The sequence below is a fragment of the Etheostoma spectabile genome, chromosome 2, assembly GCF_008692095.1.
Source record: "Etheostoma spectabile isolate EspeVRDwgs_2016 chromosome 2, UIUC_Espe_1.0, whole genome shotgun sequence".
Taxonomy (NCBI): Eukaryota; Metazoa; Chordata; class Actinopteri; order Perciformes; family Percidae; genus Etheostoma; species Etheostoma spectabile.
Window position 1 is genome coordinate 20,445,509 of NC_045734.1, and position 12,387 is coordinate 20,457,895.

Here is a 12,387-nt window from a genome sequence, read left to right on the forward strand (position 1 = left end):
CTCTTCTCTTCTCTTCCCCCACTCTCTCTCGCTCTCTCTCTCTCTAGGCTTGTCTCACACTCACATACACACTTGTATGAATAAATGCTCAAAATATATCTTTTACTTCTCTTTGACACATACCTCTGCATAGATGCATCACCTCCTCCTCTCCTTCACTGAGAGAGGTGAACCGCATCACCATGGAACAAAAACTCCTCAGTAAGCTGCTCCACCTAACTCTTCCTCACAGCAAGACCCCTTTCATTCAAGAGTCAATAATCCAAAAATACACAAAATGCTTGAATATGTCTTTGAAAATTCCTCAGGTCATCCGGGTCACAGGATATCAGTTAGTAGGTCAAAGGCAACCGAGCACCAGGTCTGCTGGCCTTTGGCCTTCTGTCCATCATTGCAAACTCATGTTTTGCAGCTGGAGAGCTTTATTTTAAATTGTAGTAAAGTACCCAAACTTTAATGAAACTAATAAATAGGGAAAGCTGAGTTAGTGTGTATAAAATGGTAAAAAATGTAATGTTGATTTAAACTAGTCTTTATTTACACTGTAGCTTATAGTAAACAATGTGCAGTTATAGATGTAGTTATAGAAGATGTAGTCCTACATGTTTAAGGTTGTTGTTTAAATGAATATAATGAAAAATTTAAAACACTTGTAATAATATTTTTTATTATACATATGAGGTTATAAGAGAAGTTGGAATTATTGACAAAACTAATAAACAGATAAAATATTAGATCTGCCTACAACTACATTATAGTCTTTTACACATAGCCTACTAACTATAAATGCTAAACAGGGGACTTAAAGCGTTTTTTAAAGCTGTCGAATAGGCTGTGGCAAAAGCACACAATTCCCATCTGAAATGTAGTATGAATAAAGAGTAAATGGAAATGCTGTGAAATAAAATAGAAATACCTCAAGTCAAGCACTTGACCAAACGTTGGCAACTTAACTTACTTTGATCCCAGGGACCTGACTGAGGTGAGCAGAGAAGAAACCCATAACGCTGCCTTTAAGGTGGGTACATGTTATATTTAAAGACAAATTTAAATTAAGTTTGAAATTACAAAACATAATTATAGGCTACCAAATATCCCAAAGTAATTCTAAATAGGCCTACAGAATAAGTTGTCCCTATAAGTTTGGGTTGACCACAGACCAACATTACATTTAGATAATAAGCTTAGGTAACTTAGGCTATAGGTTATAGGATACTCGTGTATGTGGTTTTGTTTACTTTTACTTTATAATTGCGTATAATTGGCTCGCACTTTATTGATCATATGCACTGTTTCCATGTGAACACGTCGAACTATATACACAATATTGCGCGAGCCGCAGTCAGATTACTACGTGCATAGTTTTATTCACACTCTTTGTGTTTCCACTCAGAGACAAACTAGACCTTGAGGGCCTGTCTTACCGCATTGATGACAAACACTCGGATAAACCGAGATGTGATTATTTCCCACAGCCAAAACTCAATTTCCTGATCAACCACAATCCCCGTGAGTCGCGTTCAGATGCGCATTCACACTGAGCTGCCAGTTTCCTCCGGAGGACGAGCAGCTCCACGGTTGAATTACATGCGCAGTTCTGCCGTGAATCACACATCACCACGGCAACCGGCGTTCACACAGAGTCCCCGTCAGCATCAGTGGGGTCCGATCCCATCAACAGACGACAGAGCACAGAACACCACAGTAAGTTTATCCCCTTTTCTACAGTCGTGTTTTTGAGTGCGCATGCCATTTATTTGTGTATTTCACACACGTGTGTTGCGGGTAAAGAGCCTGCAGCCTGCCGCTGCGGTACAGGAGAGACCTTTCTTCACATGACGTGATTTAGTGATTTAACCGCAGGTGATTCATGGTTTTTCATCTGCTTTAGTGAATGACTGGAAGCACTACATCTTTATTCGGGTGTTATATGAGGCTGTATGTCTCTCTGGCAGGTTGAATTGCGTTGTAATTTGCGCTATGCTACCTCCACGGCTACAATTAACTACGCATCTAATGATCGTCCTTTTGGCTTTAGGCTACAGGCTAATTACCCAACTCGTTAAACACAAGCGTTGTCATGTAGAAAAATTTACATTGTGACATTTAAGATGCAAAAACAGGCTTTCTCGGCTGGAATAATAAATGCTATTTAATTCAGATCCCTTTTTTAAGATAGAAAATGTTTGTTCCAGCCTTCTATCTATTTCTTGTGCTGCGTTACATCTCTGCATTCTGATTACTTGTTACACATCCTTTATATATCTTCTCGCAGCAGTCTTCAATGCAGCAAGTTGAGATATGCATGACCAGTGAACCCTGAAGAACTTGAGAGGCACAGGCGTAAAGAACCCACTCTCACCTATTCCTATAACACAGCACGTCTTCACCTTCAGAAAGCTGCGTCTTCCCTGTGCTGTCAATTGATATATGTCAGATTATGGTGACGGATTAAACTGCATATTCATGCCATCATTCTGCTAATAATGTGCACAGTGCGTAATTAACTATTGTGCATTTAAAATGTGTCATGTGCAGCTCTCGTTTTCTGTCGGTATGGGAACACTGAGTGTTTGACAGTAACACCCGGCTCATTTAATCACAGATTCAGAATGATTCATCAAGTACTCACATTTCCCTCCAACAGCGGGGAGGAAAAACGGTGGTCAGCATGACTACTTTAGCCACCCACTCACACTGTACTGTATTTCTTGAATAATATATTTACTTAAGCTCCTTACTTTTTTCTCACTTGACAAAAGCTGATATTTAACTGCCTGAAAAAAAAATCATGAACAGATTTGGCATCACGAGATACGTCTTCATCTTTTACACAATTTAGAGGTGATCACTTTGCACCATTATTCTCTGTGGACCTGGTCTGCTGTATTCTAAGTCAACAATTAAATTTGGTTTAAGGTTTCCACTTAATATAAATAAAAAAAAGAGACATTCCTTCTTTAGCATTAATTCACAGCAGATGTGTCGGCAGCCTTAGTTAATGATCCTGTATGGTTAAAAAAAAATTAAAAACACATTTTGTGTGCATAAGGGTTGTCTCCTGCATCATAAAAGAACTTAGCCTCCTGGTGAGTGTATAATCATTGTGAGTCTGTGGCGTCAGTAAGGCCTGTGGGGTCCTTGGCTGAGGGAAGGTGTTGTGTTGCACTGTGTGAACGAGATAAGTAGATCCTCACCTCTTCCCTCCACATTCAGATGATCATTTGATCGAGGAGAGAAAATAGAATCAGAGCAGAATGGCGTTGAGCGCTGTGTTGGTGGCACGTTAGATCTGAGTGTATGATGACTCATCTCATATATATATATATATATATATATATATATCATCTCACACTTAGGCTTGTGAAACTATGTTTACTGGATTGGATAACCAGGGGGCAAGTATTCCTACTGTATTAGGATGTTTGCAAACATAGAAGTCTGAAGACATTTAAGATGGCGCCCCCACTTCAAGCCACATAATTATAATTCCACTTACCTCTCAGACTTATTCAATTATTAAAGGAATACTCTGATATTTTGGGGAAATATGTGTATTTGCTTTGTTGCTGAGAGTTAGATGAGAAGATTTAAAATCATGATCATATCTATAGGTAGCTATAATGGATGAAACTACTCCAAGCAGCCATTTGGTTTAACTTAGCATAAAGACTAGAAACAGGGGGAAACAGTTAGCCTAGCTCTGTCCAAATGTAACAAAATCTACCTACCAGCAACTCTAATACAAATAATTGAAGTGTAAAAATCCCATGTTGTGGTTTGACGGTGGTAAACGCTACCATAGGCATGCTAACATACTCACAAGGACAATGTTCACCCTGTTAGTATAGTGTGATAGTATGCTAATAGTTTCTAATTAACACTACGTACAACTTTGGCTGATGAGAACACCTTGAGTTCTGCAAGTAGTCCACTTAAAAAAAAATGTTGGAAAAATTCAAATTTTGACCTGATGACCACCAGAGTCAATGCATCTCATCCAAAGGGAGTCATGCATCTCTGTACTAGATTTCATAGCGATCCATCCTATAGTTAGTGAGATATTTCAGTCTGGACCAAAGTAGTGGACCAACAAGCTGACATTGTCCCTACTACTTTTTTTGCATTATCAGAAATACCTTTTTATACTATTATCCTTTTTTGTGGTCTGCATTACTCTTGTTACCATCCTGTTTTTCCTAATCACGCTGTCATCTTATCCAATTTTTTTTGTGTCCTGGCAGTATTCAGGATTTGAGCCACAAGCAGCGCTGTCACATTTGGTTAAAAGAACACAGTTTGAGTCAGTCTGACCTAAGCTGTCTGTCCCTGCTCTCCAGATCTAGCCAAGCTTTTTTTCGACAACAGAGCAGCTATGGTGAAGCTAGGCAGCAATCTGTCTGATAAGCTGGAAAAGCAGCCGTCTGCGGATGACGGCTTTGATAACATTCCCCTCATCACACCCCTGGAGGTCAACCAGCTCCAGCAGCCGTTTGCAGACAAGGTAAGTGCAGCCTATTAGGTCAGTGTTTGTAAGTCTGTTTATGTGCCTGCCTACTTATACTTGTTTTCCTCTAAAATACTATGTTAAGTTATGCTAAGTTGCACAGCGGACACAACAAACCAGCATTACAGCATAACAGAAATAGCCAACAGATTAGTCACATCTGGACAAACACTATTAAAATTCATCTTCCAAGCATAAGCCCCAACTCTGAGACTGCTGTATTTACCTTCTGTTACCTACTGTCCCAGGTTAAAATCTTCGCATTACCCCACGCAATGCAAGCACCTCTTTGAATGCATAATGGAAGATGAAAGCCCTCACACTCAAATTTTGTTGGGTGATGCATTCAGCAGCACAGGATGTTCCACAGGCTAATTAGATGTTGCTGAAACATTAACATGAAAAACACTTTGTAGCTCCCTAAAGTGTTTTTAAGGCAGCAATGAGATCTGGCTGTTTTTGCAAATGATGCTCCTGTATTTTTAGAAATGCAAAAAAATAATTTTCAGTGGACACAGGATCACTGAACCTGTAATGAACACTGGGCACATCATCTTCCATCCACCATATTGTAAAACAAATAACAGCTAATTAGTAGTTTGTATCCACAAACGTCACAATAACGTCACAAGTGCATTGTTTTGGCTGCAGGTCATTGTAAAGACATTAACACAATATCAGCTGCCGCAGAAGAAGAAGAACAAGCTGTATGTGCCCAACATCAAGAAGCTGAATATCAACTTCTACAGTGATGTTTCAGAGAAAGCTAAGGTACTGCAACCACCCTGTGTCTGGGGAATTATGTTCTGATTAAACTATAAGTCTGGCGATATTTTATGTTTTTCTCATTGTCAACAAATCTCATGAAAAGACCAAAATCTCCAATAGATGGATCACACTTTTTTAAAGATTATTTTTCTGGGCATTTTTAGGCCTTTATTATCACTGGACAGATGAAGAAACGGAAGGGGAGAGAGAGGGGGAATGACATGCAGCAAAGGGCCTCAGGTCGGAGTCGAACCCTCAGCCCCTGTGTTGAGGAATAAACCTCTATATATAAGTGCGCTTGTTCTACAACTGAGATAACCCGGCTACAATAGATGGATCACACTTAAGTATTAACTGTGTATCCAAAGCCTGATATAATTCATTTCATCAATTCGTTTTGTATTGATAAAAGAAAGACAAAAGGTATTTGGTGAAATATCAGACATTTTTTTTTTCATCCCAGCTAGCAGGAAGGGCGTGTCTGTATTAGATTGACAACAGCTGCCTGTCAGGCTGGCAGAATGCCGGGAGGAAAAGTACACAATGTAAAACCATAGCGTACATGTCATGGTCAGACAGTGTGTTGTTAGTAATACTGAAGAGTAAGAAACACACCAGCATCGGACTTGACTGAAGTGACATTTGCAGGAATGTTTACAGGCCGTTTAATGTGCTGCAGCTGATTAACTATCTAACCTGCAAACTGACGTTAGCAGTGCACTGTCACCAGTGAATGTTTGTTTGGTGGCTTGTTCAACAAGCAACGTGGGTTGTTGTTAAGACTCTGTGGCTCAGTGTGACCATCTGCCCTGTCTATGATACAACGTTGACGTTACTGCTTTGTGCAAAATTTAATTTGCAGTATGGAAATAAGGTTTCCATCTAGACACATCCCGTAATTTTAATTTTTTTTCCCCAAAGGAGAACACAGATGAAGTAATTTATAGAGCTGATATCAATATGCTGTAGCAGACAAATACATGCAATTTAATTTCAGTTGGACTTAAAAACACAGCAATGAGCCAAACAATTGCACTGACTGATGTGTTCCGTATTACCACAAACACTGGAGTCAATCCTACATGCACTGTCCCACTGCCATGAATAATCCTACAGCACCAAATTTGTATTGTATGTGTATGAAAATATTTTGCCTTTTTTAAAGTGACATTTTTAAGTTAGCTGTAACTGTAGTTTACCTGTCTTCAGTAGAAACCAGTGGGATTGGGGCTGAATGCCACAGAAAGGGTTGGGAAGCCAGAACAAAAATATAATACCAGCTTTACTCTTTCAGTATTGATGACACTTGTTGCTGAAGTGGTGTATGTGTGTGTGTGTGTGTGTGTGTGTTGTTGCTCAGATCACAGGTCTGATCCTCATTACATTGGCCTTCCTGACCAGTCTGCTCCTCCTGTTGATGTACAAAGCCATGTGGTATGACCAACTTACCTGCCCAGAGGGTTTTATCCTTAAGGTATGCAGCATAATCACACACATACACACAAACCTACACACACACATAGATGAGCTCACATACACAGTCCAAGCCATTAAAACACAGCTAAGCAAATGTCATTTTTTGATTTCATGTTTATTATCCTTGCAGGAAATGAATGTGCATAAACACACATGCAGTGCATTTGTGTCTGCACACACACACACACACACACACACACACACACACACACACACACACACACACACACACACACACACACACACACACACACACACACACACATACCACACACCGTTAATCTACATGATTTAGGGAGGGAAAGAAATCTAAATTGTTATCATCTTCCTGCAATAAAGCAGAGACCAGCAGAATCAGCTCATGTAATAGACGCAACCTTAACCTTCTCATTTCATTATCCTGGCCAAAGTAGTCTGTGCGACACCCAATCAAAGGGTGCTTACACAGCATCTACGATGCAGCTGGTGCTTTGTTTCTCGACACACCCTCACATCAGTCACTTGGGGAGAATTCTCTGAAAACTGGAGCTGGAAACTCAAACTCATTATCTCCCAATGACACCTTGAAAGTATTGTGTAGTGAGGCTGTGCTGCCACGCATGTTAGTTAAAGAGTCTCGCAGAAGAAAATGAGAGAGTGGGAGCGACAGAGGGAGAAGGAGGGAGAGGGAGCTACAGACCCCGCTTTCTGCTCAGGCAGCGATTGGGACGCCGCTTGTGAATCAGAGGGGTCTTTAATTAGGGCTGAGCGTGACTAAACTGTGATTAAAGGCTTAACAGTGAGGGGGAAAGCAAGGGGGAGGGGGGGTGGACCTTCCGGCAAGGCTTTTGAAGTTTATGCTGGTTACAGTTGCTTTCAGCATTTTTTCCTGCCAATGCGTTGTTGGAGACATAAAAAGAGAAGTGAGGATTGAGGGAGGCGTAGTCACTGCTGTGCTTTTGAGAGGTTCAAACCCTTCACTGTGAGGGAAGGTCAGGTAGTGGATCCTCAGAAGGGAAACACTCCTGAGGTCAACACAACTCAGTGGGCTCTTTCCAAAACATAACAGTACCAGGATGGATGCTTTCATTTGATTTCATTTGCCCACATTGTCTTGTACACACTCGCCCTTCTCAAAAACAAGCAAATGGGAGTTTAAAGATGTTGCACAGGATGCTTTTTTCTTAAGTTAACACTTTTTCTAAATGGAATTTGCAACCCTGGTGTATTACTACTGTAAATATTTAACGTCTGTGCATTGGGAGAAAGAAGAAACACTTTTACAGGAGGTATTTAAACTCCCCTGGTCTGATTTGTAGAAACATTTGCAGTGCGTACTAGTGAAGAAAAACTTAAAAACTGCTGTGATGCTAACATTAGTTGTCACTTGTTTTAATACACTTTTTAATCAACAGTTTCTGGTTAAATGTTTTACAACATTTTTCTTTTACTGATAAAGGTTTTCTGAATGTTTCCTTGTAATGCCTCCTTAAGCTTCCCAAACCCTGCATTATGTTCTGATTTATTCTGAGTTTGAAAGCTTATTCTTGGTATTATTAAAAAGACAGAACAATCTTAACTCAAGGTCCACAATGAGCTAATCTCATCGGCTGAGGTATTGTTGGCAACCCCAGAAAAAGGTTAAAGGGTGGACATTGAGTGAAGATTAATTTATCTAATCTTTTCATTTTTACTGGGGCTTGGATGTCATCATTGTGTCTGTTTAGTAAGTGTCTTTGCGATGTGACAGTACATGGTAGATATTGTAATGTGCTTGTTGTACTTGTTGTACTAAGTCTTTGTTTTGATGTAATGACACATCTACTTGACCAACCCCAATGGTCAACCCTGTTAGCAGAATCTGAAAGTACTTTAGTGTCACCTCTGAAATGCTTCTCCAGCTCAAAAGTAGTTTCAGGAACTTCTCCCCTGAGTGCAACAAGACAACAGAACCTACATGTTATTGTATTATAGGATCATTTCTATAATTTACTTTGGCTTTTTGTTTCTACCACAACAATTATGTAAAGTTTTGACTATGGACATAGACCTTGATGAATGAACAAATCCCCAAAACATATTCATGTGCATTATTTACATATCGATATAGATATGTATATGTACTTATAAAGGATGTCCTGGATGAGTTTGTTAATCATTATTAATACAAATAATCATACAGTAAACGAATTTCAGGAACAAGTACACAGTCTATGTTGACCTGCTGGGAGGGACTTGTGTTATGAATGTCACCTAGATTGCAACAAACTCTCACTTAACTGATATTATGTTTATTTGTGTTTTGTATATTACGTTGATATGTGCCTATATATATATTAGTGTCTCTATTCTACGAAAGTTACAGTAACCTACCAAAGTCAAATTTTTGTGTATGTAAGTATACTTGGCCAAAGAATGTGATTCTGATTCTGATATGTTTGTCTTTCTGTTTTAACAGCAGAAGCACTGCACCCCGGCAGCTCTGGAGATGTACTACACTGAGCAGCAGCAGCAGGGGGTTCCGGGCATCCACGACGGTGCCAACACCGGGCTGTACGCCGCCCTCAGCCACCTTAACCATGTCAAGAGGACTGGGTCGGAGCTGCCATCGCCATGGTTACCAGTCATCAGTGCTCTGAAGGAGGCAGAGGTGGCCAAACAAGGCAACGAGCCTCTGCCAGGAGGACTGGAGGGAGAGGAGTGAAGGGGCTGACAGAAACGTAGGTGTTAAAGGTGGAAATGATGATGGGGAGGCAGCATAGATTTTTGTGTCTTTCTCCCCTCGTACAGTCCATCGAATCACTTGTTTATACTGGTGCTCCAAATCCTTAAAGGTGTAACTACTGAACATTTAAATCAGCTATGTAAACCACACTTTTATTCAACTTTAAAACCAGTAATATTCTATTAATATTTAAGAAGCTAATACTTAACTGTGTGTGTATTTGTGTGTGTGTGTGTGTGTGTGTGTGTGTGTGTGTGTGTGGTGTGTGAGAGAGAGAGAGAGGGAGAGAGAGAGAGAGAGTTGTTGTGGTTAGAGGCAGGAATGTTATTAAAGTCTTGGAGAATGTGTCTGACTTTTACAGTGTTGCTGAGGCAGGAGTAATCTCCGCCATCTGCATTTAGTGTGTGTGTAAATACTGTACACTGTGGGTGCTCACATAGGCCTACATTTGAACGCATATGTATGCATATCTGCGTTTTTGTGTGTGTGTGTGTGTGTGTGTGTGTGTGTGTGTGTATGCATACACTATATGATCTGCATACTTGTCTGAGAAAGTTGGAGGTGAGAGAAGCGAGGTGAGAGAGCTCAGAGTGAGAAGTGAAGATAACAAGTTTTTAATGAGACTACTGTGAGTTTCTCCTCATCACTCCGTCTTGTTATCGCCCTGTCTATTCATTTAGTTTCAGAGGTGGAATGTACAAAATCATCAGTGAATGTGCTCACTCTTTAAACATTAAGACAAGGAACTATAATTCGCCATTTATATTTTTTGTCATTTCCTCATCGTATTATCTGGAGACTGTTAGTTGCAGTTCTGTGTGCGTCTACAGTTAGAATCAGAGGAAAGTGTGTTTAAAGAGGCTCACACAGTGGCTTTGGAAAGTATCAAACTATTAAAAATCTAAAGCTACAACCTCTTTGTTCTTATGGATAATTGTGTGTAGAATTCATTGCCAAAAAGTCAATTTAGTCTGTTTTAAATTAAATCTTTAAATTGCTCATATTGTGCTTTTTGGCTTTTTCCCTTTCCTCTATTGTGTTATATATCTTTTTTGTGCACATTATAGGTTTACAAAGTGAAAAAGCCCAAAGTCCCCCCCAAAGGCACATACCAACTCCAACAGAAAACACTGTTCACAAACTGCTCCAAAATAGTCCAGCCTTTACTTCTATGACAAAGGTGCATCACGTTATTATAATACTCGCCTATCTGCTAGTGTGGCATGCCCTCATACTCTGATTCTGACTGGCTAGTAGTCCTTACCTAGCTACTGTGCACGTGCAACTCCCAACAAAGATGGAATCAAAGTGGGATGCCTCACTCGGTAGCTAAAACAGAGAGCTCAACACACAGAGTGAAAAGAGGAGCTGCAGCAATGTGCAGGACAACAAAATGTGATGTTTTTTGAAAATTAAACCATGTAAACCTATTCTGGTACAACCTGAAAATGAGCATAATATGAGGACTTGCAATCAGTAAATGGGCCTTGAATCTTTCTGAAGCCACTCTTCATTTGAAGACTCTTATTATGTTACATAATTATGTGAGTTACTTGCAGTAATTATAAAAAAAACTTGAGAGCTTTGAATGTATTACTTAAAAACAATCTAAATTTTAATAATGCTGTATGTTCATGTATGTAAGATGATCTTAAACTAACAATGTATTAGTTTTGTTACTCAGTTTTGTTTTTGATTAATATTGCTGTAAGTATTCTGTAATGCCTCTGTAAATGAACATGTACAGTATAACCACAGGGTTGACTCATCATGATCCTTATATGAATGTATGAAGTAGGTGCTCTAATCACGCAGTACATTAGTAATTAGTGCTTATAATGTACTACCTAAAAGTTTCTATTGCCTACACATGTTTCTATTTATTTTATTAACAGACAATTTACTTGTATGTTGTTTTGGTGTCTTTTCCACGGTGAAGTTGCATTTGAAAATCTTGCTTTAAGAGCTCTTTCACAATCCAGTGTTCATCCATTTTAAAGGGAAAAACTATGTGAAAAAAAATATTGTTTTTCTTCAATCATCATCAGAAATAGATCCAAATTCTTTGACAAATCCTGAAATTGGTCCTAATTGCTTGCTATCACTTATTTGACCTACAACTTGTCTTTGTCACTTTTTTAAATGGTGCATATCTTATTTTGAAACAAAACTCTTCATGCAAGTAGGACGAATGTGAGATCACGGCCCAGCTTGTCCTTTTAGGGTGCCAAACATTTACATCAGACCCATCTGCTCTGATGTCACTGTCTGAACAGAAATAAATGACTCAAGTGTGGCGTTGTCTCATTGACAAGTGGCCCTGTGGATTTAGACTCATTGCATATAATACCCTGAATTAATGATTTGTCGAGACTGAATGGTTTTATTTAACAGAAAGCATTCATTAGGTGTTTTTTAGCCTACAGGAACTAACTGAGCTTTGTATTTAGGGCACCATAAAGGTTGCTAAATACACACTGTAAGCCAATCCAATGTTTTTTTTTTAATGGGAAATCATAATATATAAAGTAGCCTAACTAATAACTTTTCAGAGATACAATGCTGTGTTAAAAAATATACAGTCTCTATACAGTTGATAATTATAACCTATGTAACATAAAAACAGACCACGAGATACTACCTTGGTGAAAAATAATGTAATGGTGAGGTATTTGTGAACTGGGTTTGTGAGTTACTAAAACTTTCTCCTCATCAACTCCAAATCAGCTGCTGAGAAAGCTAATTAATTATTACTAACAAATGTACTCATTAATTACAAATTAACTGAATTAATTACTTTTTTCTGCCCGTCAAGTAAAGTGATATGTACTGAGGAGGTACTCTCCATTACTTCATGATTATCTTGCCATACCTACTTACTCTTGTCTTTTTACTGCTAATTCCCAATACGCTCTTGAAAAACAAGACAACA

General features: G+C 39.1%; 1 protein-coding gene across 4 annotated transcripts; it reads left to right on the forward strand.

Moving 5' to 3' along the window:
- Positions 1–1,436: 1,436 nt before the first annotated feature.
- On the forward strand, positions 1,437–11,751 carry caly (calcyon neuron-specific vesicular protein). Of its 4 annotated transcripts, none has more exons than XM_032530607.1 (5): positions 1,437–1,704; positions 4,341–4,504; positions 5,159–5,278; positions 6,636–6,749; positions 9,192–11,751. In XM_032530607.1, the coding sequence occupies exons 2-5, from the start codon at positions 4,376–4,378 to the stop codon at positions 9,432–9,434; spliced, it is 606 nt and encodes a 201-aa protein (XP_032386498.1). In that variant the 5' UTR covers positions 1,437–1,704; positions 4,341–4,375; the 3' UTR covers positions 9,435–11,751. The 4 variants fall into 4 exon arrangements, with proteins under 4 accessions (XP_032386498.1, XP_032386471.1, XP_032386480.1 ...); XM_032530580.1 differs by having other exon boundaries at positions 1,440–1,704; positions 9,189–11,751; XM_032530589.1 differs by having other exon boundaries at positions 1,464–1,704; positions 4,245–4,504; positions 9,189–11,751.
- The last annotated feature ends 636 nt before the right edge of the window (positions 11,752–12,387 follow it).